The following is a 15,630-nucleotide window of genomic DNA, read 5'->3' as shown; positions in this document are numbered from 1 at the left end:
TCCCTGCGTTTTCGTTCCGCCCTTCATTTTTTTTCAGTGCTTTTGAATATAATAAACGAGTGAATACATTAATAAAATATAAAGCATATAAAAAGTTACAATTATAAAACAAAACAATGAATGAATACAATTACAAATAAAAAAAAAAATACAAATAAATAAATGAATAAAAAACACCTCTCTTCCTTTTGTTTTCCGGGTGCGCGTCGACCAATCTGTGGCAGCAACCGTCCGCATCTTACATCTCCATAAACCACATATCCTCATATCCTCGGTGTGTATCTGTTGTTTAATGTTTTAATCAGTTGGCTGAAATATCATTTGGGCATGGCACAAGGTTGTACGTTTTTTCGGTCGAGAATTTTCCTGCTTCCAGGGTTTCCACTAGCTTAGCATAGCTGGGTCATTTTTTGGTGTCACGCCCAATTAATAACAATAATAGTCATTAAACATCTGCAGTAAACATTACTAATGATATATACTGTTCCTCAGTTTGTTACTCTGTGCTCATGTAGCATATAAACTAGACAACTGTCCTCAGGATGTCATGTCGTATTACATAACATCTCTTTTACAGTGGTATGCACTTTATGAAATGGCTAGTTGCGAATGAACTGTGTTTTTAGGTGATTATTGTTTATGTTTGTGGACCTTGTCCAATGTTGACATGTTAATGTGTTTTACGTAATTGAGTGATTTCTCTTCAGATCTGAGAAGCTGTCAGAATGACTGACTCAAAGTACTTTACCACGAACAAAAAAGGCAAGTACAATTACAGTTTTTAAACCCCAATTGTTTTTTAGCTAGGCCGATAGTTCAGCAAATATTGGGCACCCCGCTCTCAGCATATCGAATGAGCACTAATCATGTTTTTGCCCTCGTATTTCAGGTGAGATCTTTGAGCTGAAGGCTGAACTGAACAATGAGAAGAAGGAGAAGAGGAAAGAAGCGGTGAAAAAAGTAATCGCAGCTATGACAGTGGGCAAGGATGTCAGGTATGGCAGCTCATTTTGCACCATAACTCAACCAAAAAGTGCATTTTTGCTTTTTTGTAATGCAAGATCCCATGTTATTGTAAAGTTGAAAAGATATCGGGATGCATTATATACAGTATGTCATTAATATTAGTATGAGAATTAAGCTCATGTTTTCACCTGCTTTTTTAGTTCTTTATTTCCAGATGTGGTGAACTGCATGCAGACTGATAACCTGGAGCTGAAAAAGCTGGTTTACTTATACCTTATGAACTACGCCAAGAGCCAACCTGACATGGCCATCATGGCTGTTAACAGCTTTGTCAAGGTAAGACTTCCTGTTATTGATATTAGTTCAGTTTTAATCACTGAGCACGTTAACGTGTACACCAACAATATGCTGATTACACCCAAAAATCAACTTATTTAAAAAAATCTGACAAAGCAAGGAAACCATGTTTACATGACATTTGAAATGTTCACGTTATTCTCTACTTTTGACGTCAAGCCGTGAAAAGGCATGCACATGTGCGCACTTTAGATAAGCTGGTAAGAACGGCAGTTAATGTGTTAACATGCAATGTGAAATTGTTGTGATGGGCCAAATCTACCTGTGTCAATCAATTTATTCAGACAGCGTTTATGACCTTACACCGATAAAGAATGCCGTTTAATGGCGACACACATTGTCGGCTTATTAAGCATAATCGGTGTAAGAACATGCATGTACCTTGTGCTCAATCTGATCAGAAGTTAGTTGAATACTTGAATACTAGTATCTAAAAGAATATCCCAGTTCTTCTTTTCAATAAAACAGGAGTGGATAGCTTTCTAGCTCATAAAGGAGGCAAAAGTATCATAAAAGTAGTCCATGCAACTTGTGCATCATATTCCAAGTCTTTTGAAGGCATATAGTGGCACTTTTCCACTGCACGTTACGGTTTGACTCGACTCAAGTCCCTTTACTTTTCTGAGCTTGCTTTTCCACTGCAGTTTAGTGCAGCCTCAACGTGGGTGGGATTATAGGCTGATAGTCATAGTTGCATTGCCCCATCCAGCTCTTGTTGGATCCTCTCTTTGGCTACTAACGAGAGGAACATCTGCACCTCGTTTATTTTATTTTATTTTTTTCCTTTTTCTCTCAGTTTGGAATGCCCAATTCCCAGTGTGCTTTTAAGTCCTCATGGTCGCGCAGTGATTCGCCTCAGTCCGGGTGGCGGATGACGAATCCCAGTTGCCTCTGCGTCTGAAACCATCAACCCACGCATCTTATCACGTGGCTTGTTGAGCGTGTTGCCACGGAGACATAGCGCTTGTGGAGGCTTCACGCCATCCACCGTGGCAACCGCTCGACTCACCACGCGCCCCACCGAGAGCGAACCACATTATAGCGACCACGAGGAGTTTACCCCATGTGACTCTACCCTCCCTAGCAACCGGGCCAATTTGGTTGCTTAGGAGACCTGGCTGGAGTCACTCAGCACGCCTCGGGATTCGAACTAGCGAGCTAGCAAACTCCAGGGCTGGTAGCCAGCGTATTTTACCACTGAGCTACCCAGGCCCCCCTTGCACCTCGTTTATTGACCACGGCGTGGTTTTGCGCACAGCCATTTCTTTTTACAATTCCAAAATTGCGTGAACAAATGATATTGCTGGCGCTGTTGCTAACTTTAAAACTAGCGGGTTGATGTCCCGTGTCGCAAATCCAGTGACGCAGATAGTGACAATTGTCTCTGACCAATCAGTGATCTGCAGGGTTTTGACGTCACATTTAGTATCGGCTCGCTTTGAACCTCGACCGAGGTGGTACTAAAAAAAGTACCAGGTGCTATCCACAGTGGAAAACCCCCAAAAAGCGAGCAGAGACGAGTCGAGCTGTACCGTGCAGTGGAAAAGCCCCATAGTGTAAGGTTTTGGTGAGAAACAACCAGAAACCCTAATTATCCCTTAACTCCTTGTTAGCATGCAATTGTTGTCAGTATTGATTTTGTGCAATTCCTTCACATTGTCTAAAGTTCCCTATCCCTTATTCAGGACTGTGAGGATCCAAACCCACTGATCCGGGCTCTGGCTGTGCGCACTATGGGGTGCATCCGTGTGGATAAGATCACCGAGTACTTGTGTGAGCCTCTGCGGAAATGTCTGAAGGATGAAGACCCCTATGTGAGGAAGACCGCAGCGGTGTGTGTCGCCAAGCTGCATGACATCAACGCCCAGATGGTGGAGGACCAGGGCTTCCTGGATTCTCTCAGGGACCTGATCGCTGACTCCAATCCCATGGTTAGACAAACTTTTCTTGTTTCACTAGTTTCAATAGTAGAGGCCTGCAACCCGACCCGGTGCCTGACTGGATCTGAGAAACTGCTGGGTTTCGGGCCGGTTTCGGCTCAGTTTTTCAAGTAGTACTTCAGATTCAGGTCAGGTTCGGGTTTGTAATTAATGAAAAAATAAACAGGCCTACCTAACTTGCTTCACGCACGCGTGAATGAACGATTTATGGGCTGTTCACACCGAATGTGTTTTTGTGCGCATCTGCTCTGTTTTTCCCTTGTTTTGCTATGTAAACAAGCACTGGACGGACGTTTTGGCTGTTGCACCGCATCTCTCTGTTTCTTCAGCATTTCGTGTAGGACTGCAACATTTTTAGACATATGTCAAGTTAAAAAGAACTTCAAGTTTTAAAAACATGTCGAGACACCTGCGTTCGTCACAAAGATTCAACATTGTGAAGAAGTTCAGGCTGCAAAGGACTTTATGTGACTGTTACAGTGTTACACATGATTCCAGATTGATCTGCACCAAGCAAAGTTTTGGTGCTTGATAAATGGTAAACCAGTGTTTTTTTCCTTCTGCTCTGGTGTGCTGAGGGGCCGTCATGCTTTATTAAAACTGTGTATGTTTACTGTTTCAATAGTGTTTCGAATGTTGCCTTTGATGCATCATAAAATACAGCCTATTGCAACAATACTTGCTTGGAGAAGAAATTATAAATAGAGTGAGCGATTTTGGGTTTGGGCTTAAAATCTGTTAGTCCCGGTTGGCTCCGGTAGGGTTCAGTCACACAGTCTCTGGTATGGGTTGGGTTTGATTTTCAGGCCTGTGCAGACCTGTAATGAGTGGAGGTCTACGTTGAAACTAAATATGGGGGGGTTTTTGCATTTTGCGGCCCTCTTCAGCCAGTCACGGCCCGTTTGGCATAATGCGGTGGCCCGTTGCAGCTTATCGCCACCTGTTTGGCCCCGTTTCACAGCCGGCCCACTGGGAAAAGTCCCGGTTCTCCCTATGGCCAGTCCGCCCCTGGTTCAGACTAGGGCTGGGTGATATGGCAAAAAAAATTAAATCTCAACTTTTATAAAACTTACACTATATTGCCAAAAGTTTTCGCTCATCTGCCTTTAGACGCATATGAACTTAAGTGACATCCCATTCTTAATCCATAGGGTTTAATATGATGTCGGCCCACCCTTTGCAGCTATAACAGCTTCAAATCTTCTGGGAAGGCTTTCCACAAGGTTTAGGAGTGTGTTTATGGGAATTTTTGACCATTCTTCCAGAAGCGCATTTGTGAGGTCAGACACTGATGTTGGACGAGAAGGCCTGGCTTGCAGTCTTCGCTCTAATTCATCCCAAAGGTGCTCTATCGGGTTGAGGTCAGGACTCTGTGCAGGCCAGTCAAGTTCTTCCACACCAAACTCACTCATCCATGTCTTTATGGACCTTGCTTTGTGCACTGGTGCGCTGTCATGTTGGAACAGGAAGGGGCCATCCCCAAACTGTTCCCACAAAGTTGGGAGCATGGAATTGTCCAAAATCTCTTGGTATGCTGAAGCATTCAGAGTTCCTTTCACTGGAACTAAGGTGCCAAGCCCAGCTCCTGAAAAACAACCCCACACCATAATCCCCCCTCCACCAAACTTCACAGTTGGCACAATGCAGTCAGACAAGTACCATTCTCCTGGCAACCGCCAAACCCAGACTCGTCCATCAGATTGCCAGATGGAGAAGCGTGATTCGTCACTCCAGAGAATGCGTCTCCACTGCTCTAGAGTCCAGTGGCGGCGTGCTTTACACCACTGCATCCGACGCTTTGCATTGCACTTGGTGATGTATGGCTTGGATGCAGCTGCTCGGCCATGGAAACCCATTCCATGAAGCTCTCTATGCACTGTTCTTGAGCTAATCTGAAGGCCACATGAACTTTGGAGGTCTGTAGCGACTGACTCTGCAGAAAGTTGGCGACCTCTGTGATCTATGCGCCTCAGCATCCGCTGACCCCGCTCTGTCATTTTACGTGGCCTACCACTTCGTGGCTGAGTTGTTGTCATTCCCAATCGCTTCTACTTTGTTATAATACCACTGACAGTTGACTGTGGAATATTTAGTAGCGAGGAAATTTCACGACTGGACTTGTTGTACAGGTGGCATCCTATCATAGTACCACGCTGGAATTCACTGAGCTCCTGAGAGCGGCCCATTCTTTCACAAATGTTTGTAGAAGCAGTCTGCATGCCTAGGTGCTTCATTTTATACACCTGTGGCCATGGAAGTGATTGGAACACCTGAATTCAATTATTTGGATGGGTGAGCGAATACTTTTGGCAATATAGTGTATAACGATTTGATTTTTTTAACTTTTAAATGTACTCCAGCATGATTCAAATTGCATGTTCTTTATTAGAATGCAAGGCAACCTGGTTAGAGAAATCCAAGTTCTTTTCATTAAAGAAAACAAAGGTGTGCAAGAAAAATGCACCAAATGCACCACAACGGGAAGTTGCCAACAGAGTGTAGATGTAAAATAAATTAAAATCTAATAAACCCAGATGTTCAGAAATAATAGAATAAGAAAACTTTAAAATAATTCTTAGCCAATGTAGATATTCATTTTATCTAAACTAAGTCTATCTAGAAAGTTATCTAGAAATCAATATCTATAAATTTACTAGTTTATATAGAAAGTACTCGTTGTATATCAAACAATTTGTATGTATATTCATAAACCCCTTCAGATAGAGACGCGCCCTCTAGTGGTTCACACTGAGCAGTGCAGCAATATGAAATAATTTATCATTACAATTCAACTAGCAAAGTTTGTCAAAATGATCGCTTGCCAAATGTTGGCTATAGATGCAGTACACTTGAAACACATCACAGAACAAAGTAATAATTGGCGATCTATCTGAATCATCATGGCAAAATGAGCGGCGTATATTTTATTCTCCCATATACAGTATAGCCTCTCTATGATTTGAAATGAAGTGCCCATAACTGTCATGTAACTAATGCTTTTTATTGGTAAAAAGAAAAGAAAGGAGACCATTCATCAACATGTGCACGCTGAGGCCAGTTATGGTCATAAGCCTGTATGTGTATACCTGCATGATGGAAGAAGCTGAGCTACAATCACACTGTGTACAATCGTACTGGGAATATTACTGCTGTCTTTTATATCAGTCTCCATGTTGTTAACCTGTCACAATCACAAACAATTTTCAGTTAGCATAATGAATATTTATTGGGAGAAGAACTGTCAATTGCAATGATTATTAATAATAAATGGTCTTTATCATATTGCTGTTGTCCACCTAAAGGGTTAAAATCACTGTAACACACAGACTTGAGTGGCTTATTGCTTAATTTTATCACACCTCTGCCTTGTCAAAAGAAAAATGCTTGAATTTAGCAAAGTTGTAGATGCTGATGTTTAGTTAAAGTTGTGCAGTGCATCTTAGTGTTATAAGAAATAGATCTGTCCGTGGTCTTTGTATAGTTTTCAAATTTTAGAGCTTACACTTTATTTTAGCATTCATCGTAATATAGCGTGTGTGGCATAGCTCAGGTTACTGTTTCAGTACCTGCAAGGAGCAAGTCAATACCGTTGTGCCCTTGACCAAGGCACTTAATGCCAGGTTTCTCCAGGGGGATTGTCTGTTTAAAAAATGTACTGTAAGTTGCTATGGATAGAAAGCAAAGTCTTCTAAATGGCTACTTACTTACCTTTACTGTTTTCTAAATTTTTCACAGGTTGTGGCTAATGCAGTTGCTGCTCTTTCTGAGATCAGCGAATCTCACCCCAACAGCAACCTTCTGGATCTGAATCCTCAGAACATCAACAAGCTCCTGACGGCCCTCAACGAGTGCACTGAGTGGGGCCAGATCTTCATCCTGGACTGCCTGTCCAATTACAACCCCAAAGATGAGCGTGAAGCCCAGAGGTGAGGGCACTAGAAAAATCATAACCACTACTTTTTCCTTCTCTCTAGGATTAGGTGTGATTATAGAGAGTAAATGTAGCTGCTTTGCTGGAAAATACTGGCATAGACATGGATTAATAAACATGAGACTATACGACCATGTTTACCAGTGTTTTGTGTGGAAGATTATCTCTCAAGGTTTTTTTATCCTTCAAAGGTCTGGATCAGTTAATCTTTGACTGGCAAATTTTGTTTTTGCCCTGTCACTGTAAATTTAGAAAGAAACATACTGGATAAAAGGCTCTTACTGGTTGAGGTTTAAGCCATCAGGGCAGACAACACTACCCTTATAAATGTCAACATGCTGAATCTTGCACTTTGATTGTCAGCTGAAGAGTATAATCATATTAATGTTTATTTTAAGGTTGAGAACTGCACTGCAGGAAAAATAATGGAAATGCCACTACCTGTATGGTCGCATTTTCTCACAGATCAAGTTAATATTTAATTTGGGCAATGAGATTTTCTCCATATTTTGCTAGTCTGAGGCTCTAATTAATTGACATATTGCATTTTTTTAGACTGTTATGAAGAGAGAAATAAATATGTTTGGAATAAGCCTCGGAGTTGGCAATACAAAGTGCTTTCCAATTGGTTTTATAGCAAAATTAGATTTGCCAGGGTTTTCTTGGGGACATCAAATCGGAGAAATTTACATTGGCTTTATTCAGATTCGTTTTTAATGCAGGGTTTTATTTTTTAAATTTTTTTCAGTGCAAAATATTTCATACAAACAGACCGTTTCTCTTTCTGAACTTTTGCCCTGATAGAAAGTCATTGTTTGGTGAAATCCACATACATTTTTTAAGTAAATTGTAGTTACTGTCAGTTCATCTGAAATCACTCAGTAGCTTTGTTTCCATCCAAGTTGTGAATTTAATTTAAGCGAAAAACCATGATATCACAGAAACAATGTGTGAATAAAGCAGCGTTTCCATCCTGTGCGTTCAAAAGAACAAAATTGTCACTTCCGGAGAAATTGTAGCCACCGTGGCCCCATTTACACCTTGTAGTAACATGCGTTTACGGTGATCGGATCACTATTGGATTGCACTTGACCACAATAAATGACAGGTGTAAATACACCCAAGACACATTGTGATCGGTTCGTGATTGGATCACTGAAACCACATTTGGAGGTGGTCAGGAACGGATTCTGACCACATTCAAAGAAAGTGTAAATGCAAATGCTCTTTTGTTATCCGGATACAACTACGTCAGTAATTAATCATATGATGAGGTTACGCTAAAGTCATCCTTTGTTAAAGTGCTGTGTTCTTGCCTTTTTCTGTTAATTCAACCATCACAATGTGAAAAACACAACAGACACTGCCATCTTGCAGTCTTATCACCCAACAATGAACAATATTCCATTAATTATTCCATTGGAATACACTTGGAATATCTCATCTCTCTTCTCAAATCCCAACTCGCTCCCGTCTCTCTCCTGTTTCTAATCACCTGCGACACTCATGTTAAACCAGGTGTCACTTGCGCATTTCAGATGAGAAACATATACAGTGGCGAATGTGAGATGAATATCATTAGATTTGCTTTGGCAGCCACCAAAATATGTTCAATGAAGGAAAAACCCTGACTGTTAAAGTTATAGAGAGCATTTGAATTATCCATCAATGTTTTAAAATTTGCTAAAAGAGGGAGACTTATCAGTTACCACAGCTGCTGATGTAATATGTAAGTAGTGTTTTACTTTTTGCACAGGTAATTTTGATTGGATCTCTACCCGATCACAGTGGAGACACATTTGACTGCGAGGTGTAAATGCAATCCAGCTAAAGAATATCCAGATACTATCTGGATATGTAACGCATGTTAATGCAAGGTGCCTGTGATTCTTTTATTAATAAAATATTTGTGGTTTAGTGCACTCAGACAAAACAATGTAAAGAACTTTGTTTCATATCTGGGAGCGACAGCTGAGAGCACTATGTGTATGTGATCCTCCTTTCTTATGTCTTTGACATGCAGATTATTTTTTTAATTTAATTTGTAATTTTTTGGATTTTCTCCCCTTTTTCTCCCAATTTGGAATGCCCAGTTCCCAATGTGCTTTTAAATCCTCAAGGTCACGTAGTGATTCGCCTCAGTCCGGGTGGCGGAGGACGAATCCCAGCTGCCTCCGTGTCTGAGACCGCCAATCCCCGCATCTTATCACGTGGCTTGTTGAGCGCGTTGCCACGGAGACATAGCGTGTGTGGAGGCTACACGCCATCCACTGTGGCATCCATGCTCAACTTGCCACGCGCCCCACCGAGAACGAACCACATTATAGCGACCATGAGGAGTTTACCCCATGTGACTCTACCCTCCCTAGCAACTGGGCCAATTTGGTTGCTATGGGGACCTGGCTGGAGTCACTCAGCACGCCCTGGGATTTGAACTAGCGAACTCCAGGGGTGGTAGCCAGGGTCTTAACCACTTGCCCCCTGACATGTGGATTTATAATGTATTTTTCAGCAGTGTCAATAAACCTGCCTTTCGGCACAGTTTAAGTTTGTATTTGTCTTATTTGCTCTGCAAACTCAATGCAGGCTTTGGATTTTCTAGACACCGCATTTCAGGATGACCAGAGCAACATTTCAGACGCAACGATAAGTCCAGTTATGAACGAGTTATTCAGTCACATGACTTTTGTGATGTGCATCTTGTATTCCTAATAAATTCAATAGGAGTTTATAAGGTAAATGTGTTTCCATCATAGTTTATGCACATTTCTTCTTATCGAATAAAAAAATGTATCCACCACAAGCGAGCGTATAACTTTTTATGCGCAATTTGGAGTTTATTTGCATCTTGGTGCTTCCATCCAGCAGTTTTTTTGCAACATCTCAAAATACACATAAGAATACATAGATGGAAACCCAGCTATTACTGTAAGTTACTTTACTTTAACAAGGACAGAATCTTGAGGGACGCCACACTTTGTATTTTTTTATCTGTGTATTTCCCACTAAAATAAACACATTTCTTTTTTGGGATGATAAAAACCAATTAAGGACTGAGCCAGAGAACCCTGTGGTCTGTTGATGAGAAATTTTATAATCATGTGTGTTATAGGCTTAATTCCAATTTTGAAAAGCTTAAATTCAATAGGATCAGCATAGACGTTTTGCAATCCATGTTCAGTTTGAGATCATTAACATTTTTCATAAGAGAATTCTCAGTACTGTGAAAAAGTTGTATTTATTTATGTTATTTCAAACTAGAGAGATAATTAATATTAAAAAAATGTCAGACAAATGCAATTTGTGGCTTGGGGACCTTTCAGTTGTGGGAAAACAAAACATCCCTCTTCCTTTATGTCTCTTTCAGTATCTGTGAGCGTGTGACCCCACGTCTGTCTCATGCTAACTCTGCCGTGGTGCTGTCGGCGGTGAAGGTACTAATGAAGTTTCTGGAGCTCCTGCCTAAAGACTCGGACTACTACAACACCCTGTTGAAGAAGCTCTCCCCTCCCCTCGTCACACTGCTGTCTGGGGAGCCAGAGGTGCAGTATGTGGCCCTCAGAAACATCAACCTCATTGTGCAGAAACGGTTAGTCTGATGTCCTTATTTTTTGTCCTGTCCTTTTTGGTCTGTTTTTATTTTTTTATGACATTAGTTTAAGAGTAGACATTTTTATGCCTGCTGTGCTAATCTGTCGGTCTCTGTACACATGGACACATGTTCTGTACAGTCACTAGATGGCAATATTGCCTAGCTGTAGCCTTACTTTTGTGCATGGCAGCTCTTTATGACTGGACTGAGGCAGTGTTTTGATCAGTGATCTCTCTACCCGCAGGCCTGAAATTTTGAAGCAGGAGATCAAAGTGTTCTTTGTCAAGTATAATGACCCCATCTATGTCAAGCTGGAGAAACTGGACATCATGATTCGCCTGGCTTCTCATGCCAACATTGCCCAGGTACTCCAGGAGATGCTTCAGTATTTCTGTCAGGGTCTGGAATAAAGGAACACAACTTTGTGGGTTGACATGCTTGTTTCTATACTTGTCAAAGAAAATAGTGTAACGGTCTCCCACAATGGACCCTTTTTTTAAATTAATTAAAGATGCATGCACAAAGCACTAGATGGTGCTATAGGAATTGTAATCAAGCTTAAAATGATCGCCAGTGAAACTGATGTCAAGATGGACACAATATTCTTAATTGTAATTTTTTTTTTCATTTGCATTTTTATAAATTTTTCTCCCAATTTGGAATGCCCAATTCCCAATGTGCTTTTTTTTTTTTTTTTTTTTTTAAGTCCTCATGGTCGCGTAGTGATTCTCCTCAGTCCGGGTAGTGGAGGATGAATCCCAGTTGCCTCTGCATCTGAGATCGTCAACCCGTACAACACATCACGTGGCTTGTTGAGCACGCTGCCGCGGAGACATAGCGCGTGTGGAGGCTTCATGCCATCCACCGCGGCAACCACGCTCAACTCACCACGCGCCCCATAGAGAACGAACCACATTATAGCGATCACGAGGAGGTTACCCCATGTGACTCTACCCTCCCTAGCAACTGGGCCAATTCGGTTGTTTAGGAGACCTGGCTGGAGTCACTCAGCATGGCCTGGGATTCGAACTAGCGAACTCCAGGGGTGGTAGCCAGCATCTTTACCACTGAGCTTCCCAGGCCCCCAAGATGGACTCAATATTAATCAGCCAGAAGACTGTGACTATTCGCTTTGTTACAGCAATCGTGAAGCTGTGTTCATGATTCGCGTCAGGGCAAGCATCAAGTGCCGCTTTGAACTCCACATGAACAGCGCTTACGGACACAAATGTGCCATTCTGCGTTTTGGTGATAGTTAAGACTTGACTTGCTGCTTTTTTTTATTTATGTTATCCCCTTTTTTCCCAATTTGGAATGCCCAATTCCCACTACTTAGTAGGTCCTCGTGGTGGTGCGGTTACTCACCTCAATTCGGTTGGTGAGTTTCTGAGACCGTCAATCCGCACATCTTATCACGTGGCTCATTGTGCATGACACTGTGGAGACTCGCAGCGCAGGAGGCTCATGCTGCTCTCCGCGATCCACGCACAAATTACCACGTGCCCCATTGAGAGCGAGAACCCTTAATTGTGACCATGAGGAGGTTACCCCATGTGACTCTACCCTCCCTAGCAACTGGGCCAATTCGGTTGCTTAGGAGTCACTCAGCATGGCCTGGATTTGAACTCACGACTCTAGGGGTGGTAGTCAGCGTCAATACTCGCTGAGCTACACAGGCCCCCTTTTGACTTGCTTCTGTGCTAATTAAAATGTGCCTTTCATGGGCTGAAAAATACTCTATTTCTGTCACACGTTCACTCTATGCTTGTTTTGTACAACAAATAGCATTCAAGTTTCTTTCCCCATCACTTCATCACTGACACTGAATCACTGTTGTGTGTGTTTGTGGTGTGTGCATCAGTGTAATGACTCTGGGCAGACACATTACAAAGGTTCCACCATTCCAACATGCTGGTTAATGCTGGTCTATGCTGTATTAACGGTAAATGCGTTAATCGCGATTAAGAAAAATGAACACGTTAAACTTTTCAAATTAATCGCATGTTAATTTTGACAGCTGTAGTTTTTACTGATCAGATTGCTATCCATTTACTCTTGGACACATCAGTGTGTCTCCGCCAAACGCATATAAAATTGATCTTCAATTCCAACGCTATATGCAAATAAAATCACTTCCGTGATTATGCTAATGCAGGGTAGTGAATATAAAAAATTTATTATTTGTTTGCGTGATGCGAACCCTATACAATTACTCTGTAGCAGCTGTGATGTTTCACATTTTCCCCATTCTGATTAACGCTGTTTGGGCAGAGTAAAGCGTACATATGTAGCTTGAACAGCTAGATTCATTTACACTTGACCGAGTTTTGTCTGTAATATGTCTCAAACCACCTCCGGAGGTGGTTTAAATGATCAGATTTATATCCATCTCAAATCCATCTTGAAAGGCATTTACACTTGGTCTTTTCATGATCGGATAGCTATCCGATCAGTAAAAGCGCATGAAGTGACCAATTGTATATTGCAATGATTACCACAGCTATTTCCCTCCTAAATTGTGCCTAAAGAGAACATGTTTTCTTACACCTTCTGTTCTGTTGTGGACTTTGTGTCATTTTGTTTGACAGAACACATATGCTAAAGCCGACCAAACCTTGTGCTGCCTGAAGTTAAACAACATCTGTGCTTACACTTCCACTGTCAACCAGAGCATGTGAGCAGAGTGGAGCGAGTTGTCGTTCTGTTCAAATATTCACTCGTTGCGATTGCTCAATTCCAATCCTCAAGCTCAAAAGTCATCGCTTTTGAAATCAACATTTTGTCAACATTCTTGTTTATTTTTTTGCATCAGGTTAAAAAAAATCCCTCTTCATATTGGAATAATTGGCAAAATTACATAATGTTTAAAGATTATCTGTGTTTTTAATTCAAGAGTGTACTGTAGGATTACTGGTAGAGATGCTCCGATCAGGATTTTAACAGTCGATACCGATCACTGATCTACTTGTCACCTGATTGCCGATCCCGATCATTTCACCTTTTATCAGGATCTCTGTCATAACTGGCTATATGTAAGTTTTCTTCACACTGTCACTATTAACTGAATTTTCCTCTTCCCAGTAATATCACTGCCTAGTTGTTGCTGACAAAAACAGATTAAAAAGTTTAAAAGGCTTATTAAATGTTTTTTTTTTATTTTTTATTTTTTTTAAATAAGACTTTAAATCAAGCATAGGCTAACAAAATATTCTCTATATTATGATAGATAAAAAAAAAAAAACCTTAGTGTCAAACTGAAGACAAACTGATAACCCATGGGTGCAATTAAACTAAATGTAAGTTAGTTATTGATTCATAGTCATTATTTTATATAATTATTATTATTCCTTATTTTATTTCTATTTTATTTTTGCATCATTTTAATACATTATATTATGGTATCTTAATATAGTATAAATAATTATTATATTTATAAATTCCTACTATTGTTAATTTCATTTAATCGGGAGATATTTAATAAAGATGTTTGAATTACAACACATCTTGTAACTTGCATTATTACTGAAATGCCGATGCCCGGTGGAGACTGAGAAGTCGACACCATGAACAATAATAAGGACCGTTTCACAGCTCGCGCTGTTTTCCCTTTGCCTTGTCGCGTGTAAACCGCCACATTCACAGTACAGTACACAAACGTTTCATATTCGCCATACCTCTCCCACTGCATCGTTCTTAACTTCTGAATCAAGTTTGTAGTCTTACAACACTATGCCAGTATTCCCCACGCTGAAGTCTTAAAGGAGCTGCGCATCTTTTGCGACATGAGCGATCAGTTTATGCGATCGGCCAAATTACCGATCACCGATCGAGTCATAGGATGTGAATATTGGCCAATACTGATCGGTGGCCGATCGAACGGAGCATCCCTAATTACTGGCTTGCTAATGCAACCAGTTCTGTTGTATTTTGCCAGATATTCAAGTCAATTTCTCGTAATAATCCCAGATACATTTGAACATGTTTAATGCTGATTAATTATGAAGTTAATACATTTTCTGATGGGTCAGTTATGTGTGACAGCAGTATGTAAAGACAGTCGACACTCATCTCTGTGATACAGACATCGCTTATCCCATGCGAAACGATGGTAAACCTTACAGACGTCTGCGGTAGCCTAATAAAATTATTTTACTTTACAGACGTATGTTGTGGAAACTAATCCTGCCTCTGTGCTCTCACCTCACTGTAGTGTGTTGTTGGAAACGGCACCTGTCACCATCAGCTCACGAATCACACCGAGTTTAAATGCTGCCTCATCTCTGATAATACACTCTGTTTAAAATCTTGGACCTAATACAGCCTGCAACACCAGATATTTGTCAGTGTAGAAGCACATAAATATTAATGTGGCCACACGCGAAATTGGAGCGGAAAGTGAGCGCCTTGTGAGCGGCCGGAGTGGGGCTGAGGGCCTCGCTCCAGTGAAATTCTGATTGCTCAACTCCCACTCAGCTCACATGCTCTGCTGTCAACAAATCGTTTTGCTACATTTCTGTGTAATTCTCTCCATCCTTTTGTTTTATTTCTAATTTACTGATATTAGGTTGATTAGTTTTTCCCCTAATTTTAAGATTAGCTAAGAACACTTTTTCTCCCAAGCTTATGGCCTTGTGAGAAAGAGCTATTGATGACTCTTTCTCTGATAGATGTTATTCAGACATTCACTTAAAAAATACAGTTTATTTCTGTAGAATCCATTTAAAAAGCTGTTGTTTGCTTGCAGGTGCTGGCTGAACTGAAAGAATACGCCACTGAGGTGGATGTAGACTTTGTTCGGAAAGCAGTTCGTGCCATTGGCCGTTGTGCCATCAAAGTGGAGGTAA

General features: G+C 41.0%; 1 protein-coding gene across 1 annotated transcript in view; it reads left to right on the top strand.

Annotated features, from left to right (window-relative positions):
- The first annotated feature begins 184 nt into the window (after positions 1-184).
- Positions 185-15,630, top strand: part of LOC127421317 (AP-1 complex subunit beta-1-like) — a 61,926-nt gene continuing 46,480 nt past the window's right edge. The window contains exons 1-9 of the mRNA XM_051664317.1: positions 185-274; positions 708-762; positions 890-995; positions 1,167-1,302; positions 3,009-3,254; positions 6,999-7,189; positions 10,562-10,783; positions 11,031-11,151; positions 15,531-15,626. Coding sequence (XP_051520277.1) covers positions 726-762; positions 890-995; positions 1,167-1,302; positions 3,009-3,254; positions 6,999-7,189; positions 10,562-10,783; positions 11,031-11,151; positions 15,531-15,626 — 1,155 coding nt within the window. The 5' untranslated portion in view covers positions 185-274; positions 708-725. The remainder of the gene's footprint in view (positions 275-707; positions 763-889; positions 996-1,166; positions 1,303-3,008; positions 3,255-6,998; positions 7,190-10,561; positions 10,784-11,030; positions 11,152-15,530; positions 15,627-15,630) is intronic.

This window comes from Myxocyprinus asiaticus, chromosome 3, assembly GCF_019703515.2.
Source record: "Myxocyprinus asiaticus isolate MX2 ecotype Aquarium Trade chromosome 3, UBuf_Myxa_2, whole genome shotgun sequence".
Lineage (NCBI taxonomy): Eukaryota > Metazoa > Chordata > Actinopteri > Cypriniformes > Catostomidae > Myxocyprinus > Myxocyprinus asiaticus.
Note: the sequence above shows the minus strand (reverse complement) of the source record. Positions and strands in the feature narration are given on the sequence as shown.